Source organism: Bombyx mori, chromosome 18 (genome assembly GCF_030269925.1).
Source record: "Bombyx mori chromosome 18, ASM3026992v2".
Taxonomy (NCBI): domain Eukaryota; kingdom Metazoa; phylum Arthropoda; class Insecta; order Lepidoptera; family Bombycidae; genus Bombyx; species Bombyx mori.
This window is the reverse complement of record NC_085124.1, coordinates 12832404-12857169: the sequence shown is the minus strand read 5'-3', so window position 1 is coordinate 12857169 and position 24766 is coordinate 12832404. Positions and strand designations below refer to the sequence as shown.

Sequence of the window (24766 nt, the reverse complement as noted above, 5' to 3'; positions counted from 1 at the left end):
TGTGTTGCGTTAAGAAGTATAATTTAAATGCGAGAGCCCTCCCTCCGAGGGGTGGTACGGAGGGGAGGAAATATGACTCTCGTGTAAGGAAAGCTACTTCTGTGGAGAACATTGCCACTTCGCTATCGCATTTACGTGGAAATTTCATTTAACATCAAAATGTTTAAAACGCTTACTCCTTTTTGGCGCCAATATTAGGTATTCTGTTCGTATTGCTTATATAATAGGTACTGATATTAAATTGATATTTTATTTACACAGAGTATCTATCGTAAAATGGGTGATCTTTAATAGAATAAGCAATTTGTTCCCAGTAATATATTACCGAAAATAAGGGCTTGTTATTTTATATTATTTTAGTTATATTTTAGTCTAATTTAATGTCGTTAACCGATTAAGAAGATGCAGAATAATGTTGTTGCAAATTTTATATATTTAGTTTCTTCGATTTTCTGCTTTTGAAATAAGCGAGCTTTTATGATAGTAAGTTTGCATACGAGCTTTTTTGACGGAAAATATTGAGATTTTGGAATTCGAATGGCAATGAGTCTTCGATATCACATCTTGAGGTTTGAAGCGGTGTTACCTATGTAAAATAAGGTTTGACGGGTTTAGTTTCTTTGCCCTATCTATTCGCCGGTAGCCAAGAGGCTATACCAAGCACGCGCCGACCGGTAGGTGAGCTCACGGTCTCAGCCTGAGAGAATTTGCTAACACTAGCCCTAGTAAGGGCAGTGCTTCATAGAATCAACCACTGGCGCGAAACTCAATGATTTAATGCACTTAGTATCCGATGGGCTCTGAAAACATAAATCACCTGTGTTATTTAACTACACAGTTCATACGGAGAAGAAATGATACCTTCAGAAGTAATTGTATGTAACTATCAGATAATTTAACACCTAAGAGATAATACGTTTGTCTCTTTTCGGCATGGCTCCTACGTTTCATTGATTTTTAAGTCAGTGTGCGACAAAGCGAAGTTTTTACATCGAATATAATGAGAACGAATTTAGCGGTAGGCAGCGGCTTGGCTCTGCCCGTGGCATTGCTGAAGTCCATGGGCGACGGTAAACACTCACCATCAGGTGGGCCGTATGCTCGGCTGCCTGCTCGGACAATGAAAAAAAGTCACGGCTCGGCCCAATAGCAGTAATATGATAAAGGACTTGAAATGGCTAATATGATATGTCTATTACATTCAAATTTATAAGTGTTTTTTTTTAAACCAAAATAACGTTTATTGAACGATTTTGTTTTGTTTAACTCGTCGGCCTACAAGGTCAATAAAAAAAAAGAACGCAGTACATGTTAACTACAAAATAAAAATTATTATTTCTATAAATTCGAAATCGTATCAAATCGATTTGGAATGATTTGCGTCTGCACGGGAATTATTTTAATGTGTAATGTGCATATTTTAATGTGTCTTTTTTTATAAATAAAAATACAACACAATAACTGACAACAAACATTTGAATATTCGAAATTATTATACATTATGTTATTTCTGATGTTTCCAATATTAAACAGTTTTCAGGACGACTGTATTCAAAACGTTGGAAACAATATAATAATTAATAAATAATAAACTAAAATTATTAATAAAAGTAGTTTTAATTACAGTCACGACTCACAAAAACAGAAGAAAATACTAAAAAAATACGTCAATCTTCCATCTCGAGTAATACAATCAGGCCACCCCAGAAACTCAATTACTCACGTTCGGTATGCGAAGGTATGGAAAAACATTAGTACCGTAATATTCTTTAAACTAGCTACAAATCGCTTTAAAGCCTTGGGCTTACGCATAGACTTAGGCGCTTTTTATCTTCTTTTTTTCCTACCTATGCTGATAGCCTTGAGAGGCTATTTTAGCTTCACCCTAACGTTTGTAGGTGAGCTTACGGGGCTCGAACCGCAGAGTTGCTGCTAGCAAGAGCAGTGCTTCGCAGAATCTACTACGGGATCGGAAACGCGACCCACTGAGAAGATCCGGCGAGAAATTCAGTGGGCTGTGTCTATGGGTTAGTTCACTCGTCGAGCCCTTCGTCGCAAGCGACGGGTTCGACGAGGATGGTGACCGGTGCTTGTGGTGCCTAAACGCACCATTAATGGATCAGGAGGATCCGTAATGACGTCATCTGTTGACAGAGAATGGAAAAAGGGTCTTTTCTGATAGCTACGTCCTTCTTAAAACGAGGATAGAAAGGAATCTGTAACAGTATGTAACAGTTTGGTTTTATTAAGGCTATTGACTACTAAGTCATGACTCACCTAGCGTTCGTATAATATTAGAACTGCTGGGATTTTTTTATTGCTTATGGGTGGGTGGATGAGCTCAAGGCCCACCTGATGTTAAATGGTTACTGGAGCCCATAGACATCTACAACACAAATGCCGCCACCTACATTGAGATTTGAGTTCTAAGTCTTTGTTACTACCACCTTTTAAACTGGAACGCATTACTAGTTCGCGTTAACTAAATAAAAAACCTCAATTTGTGTTTGTAAGTAAAAAAAATTGTAACACGCTGACTGTACTAGGCCTGTAACTTCATGAAGCCGCGTCATAATATCTCCATTACATATTCGAAAGGCCGTAATCGAACGCAAAATTCTCACGTACAAACGTTTGGCGAACTCGACGAAAATCGAATACATTGAAAATGCGCGCGACGTCGATACTTTAACACTTATCCGATATATTGGGCCAATTCCCGAGGTGCCTCGTAAGCAGATTGCCAATCCGGCGTCAGCCAATTTCGTCTGAGATCAAATGATTAGATTTATCGAAGGCGCCTCGAGCCAATCTTTGTACGAGACGCTGGAAATCTAATTATTTCTGTGGATTGTTTTTGAAAGGGAAATCTGCGCGATCACGAAGCGATCGATTTGCTAGGAAATTTGTCGCTTAACTAACTAAAGCAATTCAGCTTATGGTAGGCAGCGGCTTGGCTCTGCCCCTGGCATTGCTGAAGTCCATGGGCGACGGTAACCACTCATCATCAGGTGGGCCGTATGCTCGTCTGCCTACAAAGGCAATAAAAAAAAAAGCTTAGTTCTCAGCACTGACAAAAAAGCTGTATTTGCTCTAAGGTATCCATTGCCGGATTTATTTCGTGATTCCATAAATAGCTCGAAACGATATGTACCTATAGTTTTTCGTTAGCCGGACTCAAATTAGGTTAAGTTAGTACATAAATTGGTGATTTGTAAATTATCACAGATGTTAAGCCTATTTTAAACCACGGTTATTAAATGGTTAAGCCTGCAGTAACACCAAATGAACAAAATAAAACAATTCACACAATTTCGCCGCTCGTGTTCCCGCCAAAAAACCCAAAGCCAATATTTTTGAATACAAAAATTTTATGAGTTTTTTTTTGTCTTGTTAATGTAAGCCAAGGAATCTTAAATATAATATCCTGTCCACCTTTCAGTTACAAGTTATAAGATTCTTCCAAATCACCCGACCATAGCAACCTCCTTCATTTTCGCACCTAACTCTTTAATTCGTAACCCCCTATTCACATCCTAATCTCGTACACGTATTATCAGCCTATTCGTGACCCGAAAGTATTAAATAGAACAATTAAATAAATAAAACATTAAGGGAATTCAATTCAGGTCTCAATTTAAACACAGAGTTCCGAATAATATTCATAGATGGCGTTATCAGATCCATTCGACAAGCTACCAGTTTAAATTTCTTGACATTCAAGTTCTAATTTTCGATTATCATTTAAAATTAATAATCCATCAAGTAAAATGCATCCTATATTTTTTGTACTTAGTAATTTCATCTGACAATTAAAAAAATGTACCTTAATCTGAGTTATTAGTCGGATTTGGGTTTTGGTGCTATTTAGTCTGAGTTATCGAGTGCTGTTAATACGCTACTGGTGGTAGCGCGTGTTGGGAACTCGCAAGGGCAGGTACCACTATATTTCCGGAAAAAGAAAACATTCAGTCACTTTGTAAATCATCGCTAATGATGAAAATTTCTACACCATAGCTTATTAATATATATTTTTTTGGTTTAAAATAGTAAAATTGGCAACACTATTTATTGGTCTACCAATCCACAAACGTAATGGATACAACGGATCAGTATTAAATCGTTCATTCATTCAAAAAAGTAAAATAAAAATTAACCCAAAACCAGTATAACAGAAACACCATTAAAAATAAACTAAATTTAAAACATTACCTGTGTAAAATTGTCGGACTGCTACATTACATGAAACAAAAAAAAAATAGAATTAAAAATCTTAAAACTGATAAATGTACATAATATGTATGTAGGTATGTAATAAAACCAAAACTAGACGTGTCTAGAAATTTCGTGGTCTATAATATAAAAGTCACATTTGTAAATGTGGAAAGATTCCAAATTCAAATTGTGAAATTCAAATAAATTTCTAACGGTTAAAAAAAGCCACAGTCTTAAGAAGAAGCGGTGATACAAACACAGGGAACTCTTTTAATACGATTAATTCTATCAAGCGTATCGAGACTGAAGTTTATTGACTGGCGACGATAAGACCGTTATAAATTGAGCTTTATGAATGTGTTATTAAGGTAAAAGTTTCCGCAAACGGACACTCGAATCTTTTATGAAATTAAACAATAATTTTACATGCGTATTAATATATAAACCGATTCTAAAACAAAATCATTGGTTTAGAGATTGGTATAGGCACGAGCAGATTTGAGGTCGTTGTGGCCTATGGGATAAAAAGCCATTCGGCGGGGTTCAAATCAATGATAGTAATCCTTCTAATCAAACACAAACAAAAATGACATCCATGTTGAAATATAACATCGCGTAATAATAAAAAAAACGCGGAACAATTTAATTTTTAAAATCAACGTTGGAAGCTCATGTTGTAGGCAGATGTAAGTACCACTTCCCTGTTATATATAGTCTTCATACTACCCAGCTGAATCTTCCACTTGTCTCGATGCGGTTGATGACATTGTAAAATTCATGGGTCCCAGTGATCACTTAGAGCCGTGAACTCATTCACGCGTCTAAGCAGCGAAATCTTCGCAACGCGTCAATCGAAAAAAGTTCACCGCGATATCGCATTACACGTTATTTGTTCCCGCACGGACAGGTGTCAACAAAAATCGACGAAAAACGACCGAGGCCTTGTACTGAGCTGCTAAAGGTCCATTGTACTGCGGCCAGAGCCTTTTGTGACGCGATATTATGATCTTGGGCTTTTAAGCAACCGTCCTGGTCAGCGTTCGTTCTTTTTGGGAATAATAATGTTCGTGGATTTTTTTTGAGCATCAATTGACACTAGGGAACTTGGCTGCTCGTTTTATGAGATCATAATCAAACTACTGTTGTTTTAAAAAAAAAAACAAGACAAATTTGTTTTAGCATCAATTTAACTAAAATTTAAACTCATCGTGTTATAAGAATTAAACATCACTTTCATTTCAGTTATTGTTGTTTTCAAAAAGCCTTTTTATACTAATCCTTAAAAATGACTAGGTCCTGAATCTTTTAAATACGATTAAGGTACAAAAAATAATAGATTAAAAAAACTAAAAAAATACGCTTATATAGAAAATCCAACTAAAAAATAGAAATTAAATTTTAATAAATTTGAATTAAAAATAGTGTAAGAAAAAATGATTTTATTGTGAAAAAAGCGTGAAAAAAGCGTCACGACATTACGGAGCTGGAGTGTGAGAGAGACAACGAGATAGTCCTGTTTCGCACACATTCTTTATTTTATCAATAGTTTATCTTTTTACGGATAGTTTATAATTCAATGTTGCTTTCATTTTCAATTTCATTTTTAAAATGAATTATGCGCTTAAAAATGTACATACAGTGTTGAAAAATGAAACCTGGGCTTCAACTTTATTGCTCAAGGAAAAGATTTTTATATAATGACGAAAAAAACAAATTGATTAACTAAGCCAAATTTGGTCACCCTACGACGTCAGTAATACCAGGGGCAAAGACAGTCAGGTCCACTGTGTCCTATTTATACGTAGAACTCACATGATTGACAATACAAAGACGAGAATCAAGTTTTCAGTACGAATGGTACCGAGATTTATTGAGAGAGATCTATTAGTTCTCAGTTCCACTGAGTTTCTCACCGGATCTTCTCGGTGGGCCACGATTCCGACCCGCTGATAAGGTCAGCGAAGCACTGCTCTTGCTAGGGTCAGTGTTAGTAATTCTCTCAGGTTGTGAAATTGTGGGCTCACCTTTTGGACTGTTAGTAGTTGGAATAGCCCCACTACCAACCATTATACCAAGATAAAGAATCTGAAGAAAAAAAAAACTCACATCGCACTGACGATCATATTAAATACCTACATTTAATTTAAAAAGAAATCATAGTCCAGTCAAAATAGTTAGAAAACAAGTGTTAGCGGGATGATCTAAAGATTCCAAAGATATTTGTTTCAGGTTTGTGCGAGAATTTAAAAGTTACGGTGTAAAAAAGCTCATTTATACATTAACTCTGAAAACATTACACTCCTATAATGGCTTTAAAGCGTGATTGTGATCATACTTTATTATAATTATATTAATACGGTTTCTGTATTGAAACTGCATAGTCTACGTATTTTTTTAAAAATCAAAATATTATATCCCTGACACAGCTTATATCTACGTTGATAGTAAACGCTACTCGAATAGATCTTTTTTTTTTGGTAATTTCAAATCTCTTTCCTTTTATGAAAGAAACCCACGTTTCCTTTCTAAAATTTTTATCGGTTGGGCTGTATGCTCCGTATACCTTCCACATATAAAGCTAATAAAAAAAAAACATCCATGACAGATTTCAGTTTCAATTTCGAATAGTTTATACGCGCCCATTAATTACTAACCTCAAACGGCCTACATACCTATATAGTCGTCACGTGCGAAAACTTAATGTTCTCATTAAATGAATTGTCGTAATTATCATATTGTTCACACATTAGAAGGTGAAGTTTACACAAACGTACCGAACATAATGTAATAATGAAAACGAAACAATATAACTCAATTAGTGCATGTGTTTTATATAGCTTGACAGATGTAAATATGGAGTTTTAATCTATATATATATACACGTATGTAAGTCGAGGTGGATATGTTTCGTGTAGAAATTTTCGGGAAGTCTTCAGAGTGGCCTAGATCACAGTAAAATCAAAGATGGACCAGCAAAATGGGCCGGGTTTGAGTAATGACATAAATTTACCATTTGCTCATATAATTGGTCACTTGATTATTTTATTAGTGGAAACAACATAATATTACACCCTTTTTTGCTCATAATGAGGATGACAGACTTTTATTTTGGCTTGCACAGTTTGTGATTGACACTGACTTATTGATAGCATAACATACACAACAGCATAAGGGCGGATTCGACCAAACTTAAATTTAAACTCGAGTAACTATACGAGGAATAACCTATTCCATGATTTTAATCTCGAGTAAATTCATAGTCGTTTTTCCACGTATACTTGCGCTAGGAATAACAATACGCGAATAGCAGAGTGAATGGTGAACAAAAATAAAATCCGGCAAATAAATGTTGTTGTTCAACGGCATAGTGTAAGAGCATACAAATCGTCAACTCGATTTTGCCGTATTTTAGTGTGAAAAAGTAGCTGTTGTGTAAGATATCCAGCTGTCAAACGTATTATTTTTATTTCTTGTTTGTTTGAGGGAATTGTCAAGTTTTGTCGTGTGGTTTTATCTTTTTTCGTTTAAACGTTGCATTCAGACTATTAATAATCATTTAGTGCATTGCGTTGACTTGAAATTAAAACAGAATAAATATTTATGAAATGACAGAAATCAGATGTTGGACTGACAGACGCCATTACTTTATTCTAGGAATAGCTCCGTTATTCCGTGCGAAACGGCGGTATAGTAACAATTCCCGAATAGGCCCACTATTCTTAGAATTGTAGTTGGTAAAACGTAAAATTGATTTACTCTCGATTAACTGACGAGTTATTCTAAGAATAAGATTTACTCTTGTTTGGTCGAATCGACCCTAAATCAGAGATAATCTAATCTGACTGAGTGATGAAGGATTTGAAGATTCTATTGAATAGTTTAGAAACGATACAAACCTCCTTTGTATTTCTAGTAAAAAAAAAAGTTCAAAGAAAAAAAAACAAGCAAAACCGAGCGGGTAATCTATACAAACACAACTTAGCACTTACGTAATAAAAGTTTAACAATTTTAATTTTAATTAAACATATTGTTGTTAGCGGGTATTGAATTTAATTCCATTTGGATGTAATATGTGTTATAATATAAAGCATTTTCGAAATACTAGTCTATTATCTTCTTAGTAGACGTTCGTTCATAAGCGGCCTTCGATTAATTAATTTCACAATAAATGTAATTATGAAGTGTTTTGGAAATGTTACTAATTGTTATATCTGGGCGTTACTATGTATTTGTTTGTAAGTGATTCGTTAATTATGTACTTGGTAAATGAATAATAGCTTCTCTTAACATTCCCATCTCTATAATTCGTGTAGCCTGTAATGACGACACTCTAATTTGCATCTGTTTAGAAAAAAAAAACTTTCAAATACGACCCAACATAGATTACCCTAGAATGGCCTAAAAGACGTATAAAATCTAATATTGAAAGCGGTGTTGCCATCTATTTAACGAGCTAAACAGAATGACGCTTTAAGTCGTCGACCCGAGGGCTGCTGGAGCCCGGAAAAGCATCGGGAAATGATTTTTCGGGGTGCGTGCCACCCTAGGGGCTCGTTACAGCCCCCGACGACTTTCCGCAATTTTTTTGAAAACGATATTGTTGTGTGGCCCCCCACGCGGGGCGAGGAGTAATGAGGTAAAAATATACCGGCTACGCGATACGATGTCCAATTTGTTGGGGAAATAAGTAGTTGTAATGCGGAATTAAATGGGGAGTTATTATTTTTTATTCTGCTACCCTAGATGAGCCGTGCATATGTAAAGATTTCTGTTTGTTATCGGTGACGGATTGTTAGATGATGATGATGATGAAATGACTAACGAAGAAACTACAATTAATAAATTGAAATCATATGGTACAAACACGTGTCTTTAAAAAAATCTGTGCTCTACAATGACCACTCCAAAAAAAACATCTCCTACAAAGGAACTATATCAGCTATCATCAGATAATGATGTATGTATACCAATCTACTAAGGAGCTATTGGGATATCATTAGTTAACGATGTACCTATATATACTATTCTATTCTATTCTATCAGCCCATGGACGTCCACTGCTGGACATAGGCCTCCCCCAAGCCTCGCCACAAAGACCGGTCCTGCGCTGCCTGCATCCAGCGGATCCCCGCGAACCTCAATAGGTCGTCGGCCCACCTTGTGGGAGGCCTACCCACGCTACGTCTCCCAGTACGCGGTCGCCACTCAAGAACCTTCTGGCCCCAACGGCCATCTGTTCCGCGAGCAATGTGTCCTGCCCACTGCCACTTCAGTGTCGCAATCCTTTGGGCTATGTCGGTTACCATGGTTTTCCTGCGAATCTCCTCATTTCTGATGACATATGGCACTGAGACGTGGTCGCTCACAATGGGCCTTATGAGAAGGCTCAAGGTCACCCAAAGAGCAACGGAGAGGGCTATGCTCGGAGTTTCCCTGAGAGACCAAATCAAAAAATATATATACTAAAAAAGAATTAATTCTTTATATTCCAGATTATATTATACCTACACTACTAGGTTAACGGGAACAGTGATGTAATACGATTTTAAAGAATAGAGGGTACGATACTATTCATAATAGGTATATATCCTTATAAATGTCAATCGAATAATCTGTTCTGATATTTGATTTGATAGTATTTTTGACGTGATTAAAAGCAAAACTTGGATTTTTGGCGCGAACGCGAAGATGATATTTAATGGATTATTAATTAATAATGGATTATTAATGGATAATGGATTATTAAATGTGTAACATTTGGACCAATGTGCAAGTGTGGAACTTAACCTAGCTCCTTGGATTCCTCCAAAAAGACCACTGAAGTCTCCCTAAATTTCCATCATTTTACTGGAGTTTTATTCCGTTTTAGCTCATCTCATTTCGTATCATTACATCTTTATTTCGATTCGGTTCGTTTTTTCGTTTGAAGCTTGTGTTATCATTGAAGATTTATATAAATTCGAAGCTGGCAAGAACGGCATCGCTAATGCTAGACTGAAAATAAAAAGAAAAATGGAAAAGCATAACTAAAACATACAACACATTTCCAATGCTTCAAATTACCCCATAGATTTTATCCCAGTAGCACAAAGAATAGTTGTATTTTTTGTACCTACCTAAGCAGATGGCCTTGAGAGGCCATTTCAGCGTTACCCTAACAAGTAGGTGAGTTCACGGGGGACAAACTTGACGACGTTGCTAATACTGGTTCTAGGAAGAGCAGTGCTTCGCTGAATCTACCACCGGATCGGAAGTGCGACCCACTGAGAAGATCCGGCGAGAAACTCAGTTAGCTGTGTGTGTGTTAATAGTTGTACCTACAAGTACCGGCTTTTATTTCGACGCCTTACTAGTTGCCAATATACAACGGGCTGCACTACATAAAGATTCCCAGCTTATTGATATATATCCCAGCAGGTTTATTTGAATTATTTTTTATTGCCTAACTCATCTTCAAGTTTAGGAATTTTCCTCTTGACTTTTCAAACAGAATTCGATGTTACATTTTATTTTGTTATCAAGTTCAAGACCAATATAAAATTTTCTATCAATAACTGGACCAATATAGTTTGGCTTGCTAAAGAACGAATAAACAGCCAGTAATATTGTTCAACACTATACAGCTCTAGGTAGTACAAAAACTGGCAACTAAGTGGCAGTTACAGTGTCCAGTGAAGTGTACGCCCCGCCCTACCCCCCAACCCATCCTTTCCCCGAAGACGCCTTACATCCTTCAAGCACCTATATTTATTTAACCATTATATTTTCACGCGCCGATGCGTGCGCTTGTTTTTTGTTGCTCACATTGTATGTTTTTTGCGTCTCCAATTTGCTATTGTGTTGTGGATTTGCTTAACAAGCATCTTATTATACTGGGTTACAATAATTTTTTAAGCGACAATGAACCCGAGATAGGTAATCTACTTGCAAAATATTGAGTCATTAAAAGTATTGGAGAATTTAAAAGGAAGCAGGATTGAGTCATTAAAAGGATGGATGCCTTAGAAATGTGGGTGTGGCGGAAGATGCTCCGAATACCATGGACTGCCATGAGAACTAACAAGTCCATTTTAATAGAGTTAAATATCAACAAGACTCTGTGCCATCTACCAAGAACGTCTTATGAGTTTCTTCGGACACATCATGCGGTCTCCCAGACAGTTATTTGTTACAGAAGCTCATAATTTTGGGTCGCATAGAAGGCAGGTGCGCCGTGGTCAGAACACCAGTGGTCAGAACATCATGCGGTCCATGTCACCCATGACCGAAAACTATGGAGGAAAGTCACTTGTGGTAGCGATCCTCAACAGTGAGGGAACGACGAAGAAGAAAGCCATTAATTTTTTTTTATTGCTTAGATTGGTGGACGAGCTCACAGCCCACCTGGTGTTAAGTGGTTACTGGAGCCCATAGATATCTACAACGTAAATGCGCCACCCACCTTGAGATAAGTTCTAAAGTCTCAAGTATAGTTACAACGGCTGCCCCACCCTTCAAACCGAAACGCATTACTGCTTCACGGCAGAAATAGGCAGGGTGGTGGTACCTACCCGCAAAATTGGAAGTGGCGCAAATTTTTGAGGGTTAAGATAATTCTGAGTACCTACTACGAGGAGTATTATTAACTTACTAGGGTTAGTAAGGTACGATTTAAAGTATAAAGTGATTGTTTGGAAAAAATTAGAATAGTCCTGATGTCTCGTGGTAGTAATAATCAAATTGTGACAATAATGGATTAAGTCTGTACATTGGGTTATGGCCATGTAAAAAACGAAAGAATTGAATATGTGTCCACACACACCAAGTGGATTGATTTGATCCATGCTCAATAATGAAAACCTATCTCTAGTTCTATTCTTTCTGCATATGTACGGACTTGAAAGGTTTCGTGAATTTTCTGTGTTGACATAATTTTACATATTTGGAAAATAAAACCTTTAGCTGTTTCCGAATGGGAAAATCATGGCCAGTTAAAAATAGTTTGCTAAGGCCAACTTGGGTTAAAAAAAACTTTTTTTATTTACCTCACTATCTGAGTCAAATCTATAATAGACTCAACCTGAGCTTGATTCGAAGTCAAGACAGGGAAACTGCTTTAAAGCACATTGTAATATTATTAAGAACTAATTGATAAGCAAGTGTAATCTGCTGAAGGCATTTCAAGTAATTAACTGACGAGGCTGCCAGCCTCCGGAACGTCTTCGAGCCGAACACGAGACGTAATGAGCTGGCACTTATTAGTCAGGGTTGTCAGATTCATAGACTGTTTTCCCTAAAAAGGTTCTTTTCAAATCATATTTTGTGAATTTTTAAGGTAAATTTAACTAGAATAAAAGATCAGTGATAAAGTGCGCGAAAGAGACTCCCTTATTTCAAGTTCGTCAATGATGCAGAAACGAACAAAAGCATAATTTATTCTGTTTTTTACATTGCATTATTAGGGTTTTTGCCGCTAGTCCTTCCTCATCTTTCTTGTCACTGTTATATCGAATTTAAAGACCTCTACATCCCTAAATACATCCTGGTAGCAGTCGTTTTGCTGTTAAGGAACAAACGAGTCCATCCGTGATGAGTTAGATATAAAAATTGCCAGGGTTTTTGGGAGAAATGATAAAATTAGTCAAATACATAAATTCTATAAAATTGAAAGCATTTAATGCAGTTAAATTAATTCATTCCCCATTCAAAATAGAATAGAGCATAAAAAATTATCTTTGGAATATATTTTGTGGTACCTTGGTAGCCCTAGCGAGAGGCCGACGCAGAGGACAGTAGCCATTATAATTGCTAATGGGCCCTCACTTCACTTTGATATTTCGGAGGCAAACTTAATTATGTCGCCTTTTCAGCCTTATCGCTCAGCGAACAGGGAACGTTTTAGCTTGTCATTGACAAAATTGGTTGTTTTGCGTTCAATTCATTATGCGATCAGTGGCCTTAGGTGGTGGGTGGTGGGGGACTAATCGTAAATAATTTCTCGTTTTTTCTTTTCTTTCACGAATTTCTTTTATGTTTAACTTACTGGATGTTTTATAATCGATTATGATGTTTCGGATACAACGGGACATTGTTTGCTTTGATGAAACAACGAGGAGGGTGGGACATCTTGTGAGCGGGCACGTCTAAGGAGCGTCCTATAAATTCTGACACGAAGCAATGACGTCACGTTGATGAAATATACATTTGTCTCGAGGTAGGCAAAGAGGTTCATGTCGTGATGCCAATGGACTAACTGCTAAACGCCAGCGGGGCAGGGAACTTGCTCATCCGTTTATCCAATAAAAAATAATTAGGTATTCTCGAGTTTAGAGAAGACGAAGGTACAAATAAATTGAAGTATGATTAGTCAGCTCCCTACAAAATATTCCTTAAACTTAGGTACCGCGTTTCCCTTGTAACTTTCTTGGTGATTATAGATAATTAACTCGAAGCTGTTTTTCTAGCACAAAAATTTACTAATCCCATTAAAATTTCTAATATATTAAATCCATACTTAAATACTAATAAATGCCAAAGTGAGTTTGTATATTCCACGTATCATCATGAAAATATTCTGTTCATACTTATTCTTATCTTTATTCGAGTAATGATCTGTTGTATACACCAAAGGACTCTGAGGATTTAAATCAAGTTGTTGTATTTAGAAGCAGTATTGTTTTAAAGAGTGATTAAAAAAAAAAAGAAAAAAGCGATTTGACACTCTTTTTTAACACCTTCTCTTATATATTTGACTTACATTGACGCTATTAGATGTTAGCTTGCTAGTGCTTCAAAACTTCACGAGATGGCGTCACAAAACAAGGCTTATTGAAGTTGCATAATATATTTTTTTATAGATGTCACCTATTTACCTGTTTACTGATGGCGGGAACGTTTTTTGAGAACAGATAGACATGATATTAGAACCAACCAAAGCGGAATCACAAGATGAGACAAGATCTGTCCTTCCGTACAGATCATGATCGTTATCGTCCGAATGATGCGATTTTTAACTATCAAATAAGATATTTTAATGTAGCATAAAATATTTTGCCTCTAGTAAACAATCGGAATTATCTATAGAGTCTGCGACGCGAAACTTTTCGATATTCCCTCTATCCATGCCTAACTTTAGGCAAAAGTGTCCATTTCAATGTAGCTATGTGTTTAAATGGAATTTTATTTAATGTATGTGATATATTTACTGTATTTTCAGAAACCCTTTTACTTCCGTTGCAACTCTACGATCTTCTTCCTTAAAAGCACTCTCCTCATGTAAATTAACTCTTAATGTAATGTAATCAAAACAAATTTATACATAAATATAGTTTACATAATCTGTGTTCTGTTAGTGAACTTGTCTGACACATCACACGTTTGACGTTTCCAGTGTTGCAAGCACTCCGTAACATATGCCCCGGTCCCACAGCTCTCGGATTGTAATCGGACACCGATACAATTAGTTCGTCACTAGGCATGTTTGCACAACACTACATAACTCAATTAACGTTTAAGATTTGTTACTCTGTTTTGGATGAACGAATTATTTACCAAAAGATATTTTTGTGTGTTTATTAATTAGATAATGATTTTGTTTTCATTTTGTAAGTACTTAGGCTACAGTTAGTTAATTTGACGATGGTACATAAACAATACTTTTGACAGTACGACATTTACTATTAGACGCACAGGTGTCCGTGCCTAAGGTACCTACGAGTAAATCTGTGAAATTATTTCTCTTGTAAATTTTCACTGTTTAACGGAATTTTTGGTTTTTTTTTTCGTTTCCAGAGAAAGCAAATTAATTGCAAATTAATTTAGGGGCTCTAGTCCCAGATAACACGTAAATGTAAACTTATTTTTTTAAATTTACAAAACGTATTTACGTTGGTTTTTCTTCATTTAAATGAAGACAAGATTTATAAACCTATTCGAAGGAAAGAGCACTTTCTTAGTTAATACATATTACGCCCTTAATGCTTTTGGTAATTTGTGCCTGGGTTTATTTGCTTGAAGATACTTAAATTATCCAATTAAACAGACAATCTATCCAATCTAAAACTCTGCCAAGACAATTTTTCGTCAATCCCATAATGGTCTTATTTAAATCATTAAAGTATAACATTCCAATGTAATCCGATATCGAGCTGATGTGAGAGCGTTCAAAACAAAAACTTAATACACTTAACTGTAACGAACTTGTCGCCACTTAGCGCTAAGAAAATACTGCGGTCTTTGTGTCATTCAATATTATTAACAAATCACCATAACTTAAAATGTAAAACAGACCATTCACAACTCTGTGAAGAAGCATTAAGAGTTACGGTGGTCGAATAGTTAAGTTTGATTTGTGGTGTTAACAGTTGCCAGTTGTCTTAAAAGTTGTCAGCCCGAAAAAAAAGTTTCTTAACGAATGTTTCGGGTAATTGAGAAGGTTGCAAGGTACCGATGCGGTGCTTGTTTTAACAAATAGGTGACATTTTAAATGAACTTATTAGAAGTGTTGTGAAAACATGGCGGTAGTTACAAAAACATTAGTTATCTAATTATTCGGGAATTTAACGTGGAAAAATACTTTTCAAATACAAGCATAAGTGAATATTTGTATAATGATGATTGATTCATATTGTCAATGATCAGAAAGGATTAGATTTTGTTCTGAGTAGGTACATATAGTCTGATTAATCGTTATTCATAAATAAATGCTTACAAAATAACCATAAAGTAATTGTTATTCTCTTAAAACATTTCATTCGTTTGTTATAATAACAATTGTCGACGTAATTGACAATTGTTAAAACAGACACAATAGCATAACAGGTTTCCAATGTAAGTATAATTTTATCAATAAAAAAATTGACATTGAGAATGACAATAGTGTAGGTACATACATCGATATACACCTACTTTAATCTATAACAGTAAATAATTAAAATGGCTGAAGATCATAAAATCTTTAAATAAATAATCAGAATCACTCATTGGGCCCAATTTACTACCACCACTTTTTAAGTATAAAAAGTCACTAGTGATTTTAAACAGTGATGTAAAACAATACGACCCCTAATTTGGATATTAAAAATGGCGCCGAATCGCAAACAAATAACTAGGAAACGGCCATCGTATTTTACATTGTTTTAAAAACAATAAAAAAGCGGCCATGATGAAATGTCAAATCGCAAATTCCTCCCCGCGGCGTTCCAAATATGAAATTCCCGCGTGGAAATGGCGGCGAAGGCAATTTTTTTAGAAATGGCCGCCGGCTCGGAGCCAGTCAGGTGGTTTGTTTTCTCTGTGCTTTTTACACGATGTGGGGCTGCAAATACACGAACATTCAACTCGAGATAAATGTTACATGACAAAGCAATCACACAGAACATTACGCCCGTATATTTAACAGAGATACTAACAAACCTAAATATATTTTTTATTTGTCATTATGTAAGTAATTTTAGATTACTGTCCATCTATGTAAATTTCAGTGTGTTTATATGATCAAAAGTAAACCGCATCAAATTTAGAACTCAATTTTTAACTTAAAGCATCGAAACCAAAATAAGAAATTCTAACATGTTAATTAATTAAGGCAACCCCAACTTATGTCTTTATCAACTACTAATTAGAATTTTACACTTTGAGTCCTTTATCCTACTGACGTGGTCGTATAAGAAAATTTAATTCAATCAATTTCCACCTCTAACGCGATACCAAAAGATTCAGTTTTAAGTGGCTAATGTATTGGCATGTGACTTTTGGTTGGTTAACAGTCGGGCGGCTGCGCGGTTGACGTTTGGCGGATTCATTACTAAGACAAAGGGGGGTGGGTGTGGGGGGTTGTGTGTGAGGGATCACACCCTCCCATTCGAAGCCGGGGTGCCGTCAGCCACTTTCCTAAATCAGGACTAAAGGTATTGTTACGTGTACGTAGGTGACTTAAAAGTCATTCCGTTTTTTTTTTTTTCTAAATTAATTATTAATATTTAGGTACATTCGATGACAGCTGATTTAGAGGAGTCAGATGACTAAAGAAATGCTATTTCGGCTTCAGTTTTTTCTGTATGAGTATCTTTGAGATTGGAATATTGCCTGTTGAATAAAACGCTATAATCCTGTAGCTGTTTTACACAATCAAATTTGTTTTATCAAGTATAAAAATGTCTCTGTCTGCTATCCAAAACAACGATTAACTTTTGTATTTATGTTTGTCCTTTATGTGTTCAGAATTCGGTCAGAAGTTTATGTTGAAGCTTGGTACGCATATTGTTAGTATTCCAAGGAAGGTTTCTGTCTACTACCAACATGCGACGGGTGGCGTTCGGGTCGGTCCAAGAAATCCATGTTTCAAAAGCAATTCGGGATAACCACAGCGGATGATGACCACGATTCACCAGTTGAACATAACATTCTCAACATAATTTTTTGTGCTTATTAACAAAATTACATCAAATACAAACTATAAATGAGACATATTCTAATCAGTTTCCATCTTAGACAATCTTAGGCCCAAACTGGTGGTAGGACCTCTTGTGAGTCCGCACGGGTAGGTACCACCACCCTGCCTATTTCTGCCGTGAAGCAGTAATGCGTTTCGGTTTGAAGGGTGGGGCAGCCGTTGTAACTATACTGAGACCTTAGAACTTATATCTCAAGCTGGGTGGCGCATTTACGTTGTAGATGTCTATGGGTTCCAGTAACCACTTAACACCAGGTGGGCTGTGAGCTCGTCCACACATCTAGGCAATAAAAAAATAAAATAAAAAAAAACATATTCTAACCAGGTTCTAAGGTATCTTAGGTCCAAAAATCTGAAGAGTACAACGATAAATCTTACCTGTCAGATGCGGCTGCGAAGTCGGACTATAAGGAGACTTGATCTGCGGGAATCCTGTAAAAGAAGAAATTAAATTAATCGCGCTACAAACAATTAAGCGCCCAAAGGAATTTTAATTTAAAAGTGCCTCTTTTCTCTGATTTAAGTCAACCCTCCGGGGGTGGACTTGTGCGGAATTACTGTTTTCGCGTTTTCGTTCATAAAACTTTGCCTTGGTTTGTAGTTACGAGCTATATGATGCTATATAATGAACGATAATATGTATATTAACATGCCATAGTCCTTAGTGCAATTATTAAGGACTAGCGACCCGCCCTCGCTTCGCTTCGGAAACTGTAATTTATTATTGATTTCTCTACTATTTAATGGATGTTATTATACATGCAAACCTTCCTCTTCAATCATTCTATCTATTAAAAAAAATCGCATCAAAATCCGTTGCGTAGTTTTAAAGATTTAAGCATACATAGGGATATAGGGACAGAGAAAGCGACTTTGTTTTATACTATGTAGTGATGATTATTCCTCTAGAGCTTATCAGTGTGTTCATACTTAAGGCTCGTAACGTTGGACGCATTTCCAAAACTCATTTCGGTTTTAGAAATGTACATTAGCTTGTGGCCTTTGATCCTTTTAGCTGCGACTGTTAGCAGTGAACGATGAAGGGAAATTATCTTGAGAAACGTACTTAGCTAACCGCAAGATTTGGAAAGGAATGCCAAAAATAATGTAAATACGAACAACACGAAATACTAATGAACACAGTTCACTTTACATGCACGATCTTGAACCTGTGGCATTTCGCATGCGGGTTCCGCTAATTCTCAAGCGCTATGACGCACTGAGTTTCTCACCGGGTATTCTCAGTGGGCCGTGATTCCGATCCGTTGGTAGATTCAGCGAAGCACTGCTCTTGCTAGGGCTAGTGTTAGCAAGTTCTCTCAGGTTAAGGCCATTAGCTCACCTATCCGCCCGTGTAGCTGGAATAACCCCTTAGGCTACCAACGAATAGGTAGGAAAAAGCATGTGTGGTGTCGTGGGACACCAGATAGGAACGTAGTTCCTTATTATGAAAATATTAATTTTAAGTTCTATTCGAGGTATAAAGAAAATAAAACTGGAGGTTTCGCAACAACCCACGGTCATACGGTAACGTGCGAACTTATTGTGGTGCACTTCATTCATGGTTGTTTGCATAAGAGTTAGTGTATTGCGCAAACGAACGCTTTGAGATCGTGGTGATAAAAAATATGTTACAAAGCTAAGTCGTACACTGTGTGCATTACTAATAAAAATCTTACGTTACGGACGTTTTTTACCGGTTAGGGTACCCCTCCGCATCGTCCAACAAAGAACGTCGTTTCAAAAAAAAAATTACAAACATTTAGACTAATATTCAGCTACATAATAGAAGGAAACTATTGCCAATATCTAAACCAGTGTTAAAAAATTTTGTTCAGTATTAAGTTTTTTACTTCACTCTCCTACCATCAGCTAGTTGAATAAATAGCTTATTGACATCTTAAGTGTCATTAAGTGTTTAAATTATGCTGTAATCCTCTTGATTCGTCTTTGTTGTATGATGCAACCCGATATCTATTGTTAGATTATCTATTTTTTTTCTGATTGTATTGAAAATAAATAGGTATGTTGTAAAAATGAAGTGTGGGAAAACTTCAATTCATTCGCTGGTAAAATACAATCAACTCGTGGTAATGGTAGGTATTTGGAAATTTTTTCTACTATAAAATTATAAGCTGGCTTTCGGCAGTTTGTCTGTCAGTGTCTCCAGAACTAAAACTGTAATGAAAAATTCGGTTATTCGCTCAAAAAAAATGTTGAGTTTGTTTGCTTAAAAGTATTGTCTAACGTTTGTAAATAAAAATTTAAATAAGTTTGGAAGCCAATAACTGTAGCTTATCAAAATATATGAACAATTAAATAAATAAAAATCAACGTGATTCAAAAATTTATATAACCTAATAGAAGTTAATTGAGGCCGTCAGCGTAAAAGTGGCCTAACCCACAATATTTTATATTCGTTTGCAATTTGTTTAAACCATAATAAAATTGTATGTAAAAAAACCAGCCTATCCCTAGTTCCACCTGTAGACAACAAATGGTTATTGTAAACATTACAACCCTACCAAACCTTGAGAGGCTATTTCAGCGAAACCTTAACTAGAAGGTGAGCTCACGGGACTCAAACTGGAGTGATGCTAGCACTGGCGAATAATCTACCACCGGATCGGAAACGCGACCCACTGAGAAGATCCGGCGAGAAACTCAGTGGGTTGTGTCTATGGGTTAATTCGCTCGTCGAGCCCTTCGTCGCAATCGACGGGTTCGACGAGGACGGTGAATGTTTTTGCCTACGAAGCAGTGTAAAAGTAAGTTCAAGCCTCATTACGTCCATACTGACTATGGTAAGCTTAAACCACTTTTGCGCTGACGGCCTCAATTCTAAGAATACCTCTTTACCAGCTGTCAAGCGTATCAAGCTAGATTTTATTATGATATATGATAATTAATACAACGTACACGAACGACTTCAATAAAGAAGGTACAACTAACACAATGACATAAGAAAACGAAAATCCGTAAAAATAAAAAGGCCTATTTATTAGGGATCCTGTACGGGTAGGTACCACCGACCTATTTCGCCTAGGAAAAAGTTTTTTTTATTGCTTAGATGGATGGGCGAGCTCACAACCCACCTGGTGTTAAGTGGTTACTGGAGCCCATAGACATCTACAACGTCAGCACAAGTCAAATTCAATTGAAACTTGGGTTTCAATTAATTGTTATGGGTAGCAGGATTAGCATTTTAATGTCCATAGGCTGTGATAAGCTATTAATACATGGGTCATGTAATTATCAGTAAACCAATAATGCAATTAACCTTTTTTCAAACTTTCATTAAAATGAATCGATAATAAAAATTTATTCGATTTTTTTTCTTTTTAACGTAAATTTTGTTTGATCTTCATCAAATTGCTTCGTTCTAAGGTGCCTGACAATTCAATCAAGCCGCCCCTTAAACGAGAGTCTAACGAATTAACCAATCATCGTGATTAGATGTTCGGAATCTTAATTCATAAGATGTCTTCGGTAATTTTATTTGAACTAGTGGCCCCGCAGTAGCCGAGATTCGACTATAATTAATTGAAATTATAAGTTTGAACATTCTTATTGGTTCTATTGTCAAAGACTATTTATTATACTTCTATAATCACAGATTTCGCCAAGACTACTAACTACACTTGAGACAAATATTAAACAGTATTCAATCTATTCTCAATTTGACCACAAACTTTAAAGAATAACAAAAGTCAAATACACGGTAGTGTGAGTAATGTTTTTTTTATTGATTTAATGTATTTTAATGCATAATTTTTAAAAAATATTAACATTCTACACTCCTCTATATTCTCTATAAGTGTGGGAAATTCCATATTCCTCCGTCCGCGCAATTTTCGTAAAAAGGGATACAAAGTTTTTGCTTCACGTATTAATATATAGATAAATATCACTTTTGCCGGACGTAACGTTCTATTTGTAATGAGGCGTGGCTTGGACGAGTTGAGAGCGTTCGAGAGATGTTCTTTTACAAATCGATTTTAATAAATAAATAGTTACATCGAAATTCGTGATTTGTGGCGAATAATTGAAATAGTGTGGCGAATAATTCGAATGAAAAAACAAAGAAGTAATTGGTAAAACCACACAAAGTGAATATCGAAAACGCAATTTCCGTCATTAAGACGAACATCCTCGAGAATAAATTCCAGAAGTGCCACATGATTAAACACTAAAAAGGCATATCACAACTTTGCTTACTTTTTTATGCATAGATGGGTGGACGAGCTCATAGCCCATCTGGTGTTAAGTGGTTACTGGAGCCCATAGACATCTACAACGTAAATGCCGCCACCCACCTTGAGATATGAGTTCTAAGGTCTCAGTATAGTTACAACGTCTGCCCCACGCTTCAAACCGAAATGCATTATTGCTTCACGGCAGAAATAGGCATTGTGGTGGCACATACCCGTGCGGCCTCTCAAGTCCTACCACCAATAAAAAATTACTTATAACGAACACTGCAAGGACGTTTTTATTAAATACCTTCCGGAAGCCGTCCTCACCTTAAATCCACAATCCGTATTATTCAACAGTATAAATTAAGGTTGATATATTAATTCGTTAATTCTGTCGGGATTCATTAGCGTGGAGCCAGCTACTCGAGGCGACGCCATATCGCACTAAACTTCGCATTTAGATTCAAGACACGTACTAGCTCTCGTGTCGTTCCCGGGCTTCGAAATTTGTGATTTTTGAATTAAAAAATAATCTATATATTAATACGTGAAGCAAAAACTTTATAGCCCTTTTTACGAAAATTGCGCTGACGGAGGAGTATGAAATTTCCCACACTTATAGAGAATATAGAGTCCTTCTCCAAAATGCTAATATTTTTTAAATGATGCTTAAAAAGTACATGAAATCAATAAAAAAAAACATGACACACACTACCATGTATTTGATACACACACACGCTTAAATGCTCTTCGTTTATTGTCAAACTTTTGTTATTGTTTAAAGTCTGTGGTCAAATTGAGAATAGACTAATGTTGTTTGTATTTAATATTATTTGTCCATAATGTAGTCTTGGCGAAATCTGTCATTATAGGAAGTAAAATGAAAAAGACAATAGAATGTAATAATTTTCAAACTAATAATTTAAATTAAATATTTATATTAATTATAAATATTATATTTATATTATTTATATTATTAAATATTATAATAATTTAAATTTAAATTAAATCGAATTTCGACAACCGGGGTCTACTAGTAATAATAATAAGGCCAAGTATTAATAAGAACGTCATAAAATCAATTGAAATAAAAGACGCGAATCTGTTACTAGACGTCAATTTGAAATCGGTATATCTTGATACAATCAAAATGTTTATTCGATTATTAATTTTTTGAAATATTAATAATTCAATTTGAAGAAACTATACTAAATTAATATACTAATAAGAGTTTTTCATGTCAGATTGGAAACAAATCATTTATGATGTCGTATATGGCTAATCGTTGTGGTTTCTTGGTCTTATATGCCTATCTAGCTAGTCTCAGAGGGCTAGTCTAGCTTCACCCTTACTGGTGGGTGAGCTCACGGGCCTCAGCCTGAGAGACGCTGCTAACATTTAGCACCTAGCAAGAGCTGTGCTTGGCAGAACCTACCACCCGATCGGAATCGCGACTGAGATGATCCCGTGAGAATCTCAGTGGGCTATATTGGCAGTATTGGCTTAAATTTCTAATTCTAGATAAATATTTTAGAATTAGCTGATTGCCATATATTTGTATTTCTAGGAGGTACCTACTAGGAAAAATTTGAATTGAAGAAATTGATAATTTTATTGATGCATTATTCGAAAATTTCCATTGATCATGATCATTATCATCATCATAATAGTGTATTGAAATCATAAACTGAAATGAAACGAAAATACGACCGACTAATCCTATTAGACATTATTACATGCCACTTTAGCAATCAATCCAATATCAAGAGCGATGCACATTCCAATATCCGACTACACGAACGATAGCCAATAAATTAATATGGAATAGAATTTTGCGGGGTTACTTAATTGAGTTCGGGGCACTTTGTAATCCGGTGGAATGTGACGTCATTGTACGGGGCCAGTATAACGTGATCCCTGGATCTCATTTAATCCTGTTGTACGATTTTTTTTCATTTTCGAATTGAGACAATAGCTTTGTGTACCGAAATAATCTTCTTTAGAAACAAAAACGAAGCAAATTTCAATGGCCATATAATTTTTTTTTTTTATTGCCCTTGTAGGCAGACGAGCATACCTCCCACCTGATGGTGAGTGGTTACCGTCGCCCAGCAATGCCAGGGGCAGAGCCAAGCCGCTGCCTAATGTAAATGTGACCATCAATATTATAAGCATTGCATTTCAATAAATATTGTTATCAGTTTTTATTGTTAAGACAGATAGCTTGTTTAAAGCCATTAAGTACCAGAACAATTCTGCCCGAATCGATGTCATCAGCTTTGGCCTATTTTGCGATTGAGTGAAAAGGATCTCATGAGCACGATTCCAGTACCTCTTAGGAAGTCGGCCAGGGTTCGGGTCGCCTAATCGCCCCCGTCCGTGACCTTTGTGACCCAAAAATGTCAAGTCTGTTAGGTAATTTAAGAGTATTTTAAAATTCACTAAACATCGCTGGAGAAAAATAGTAGGTAGAGAATTTTAAGCTGAGCGCATCCAAATCGATCTGTCACTGAATCAAAACTGGCCGCCCAATTTGGGTGGTTATTTCTGCCACCTTGCCCATCACCAACACTTTGTCTAAGGTATCCGGCGGGCAATGTTAGCTTGTAGGAGCGGTCGTAGTAGTCCTGCTTCTCTTACTGTATTGGGTACGCACTGACACAAAGGATGGATAACACAGTAACTGTGAATATGTACTGCCCGCAGTTTCCAAGATTCTCGCTGTCGAGGGTCACCACTTTGATGGTACAACGACGAAAGGAAGATCTTCCACCGAGCGGATGATATTGCTCGGTAGATCGACAGTCCGAATGTTGTTGTACAGAACCTGTATATATGCAAGCTTATCTTGAAAATGTCCTAAGCGAGATTCAGGCATCTGTCAAATATCTTGCATTGTATGATGGCTACCGCCACAAGCTT

The 24766-nt window shown here is 36.2% G+C and overlaps 1 protein-coding gene across 4 annotated transcripts in view; it reads right to left on the bottom strand.

The window, feature by feature from the left end:
* LOC101740372 (visual system homeobox 2) overlaps positions 1–24766 on the bottom strand; it is a 136139-nt gene that overhangs the window by 85256 nt on the left and 26117 nt on the right. For 2 of the 4 annotated variants that reach the window (XM_062673751.1, XM_062673753.1), the window contains exons 2-3: positions 18027–18080; positions 4213–4233 (exon numbers count right to left, since the gene is read on the bottom strand). In XM_062673751.1, coding sequence (XP_062529735.1) covers positions 4213–4233; positions 18027–18080 — 75 coding nt within the window. The remainder of the gene's footprint in view (positions 1–4212; positions 4234–18026; positions 18081–24766) is intronic. The other 2 variants (XM_062673752.1, XM_062673754.1) reach the window with 2 other exon arrangements.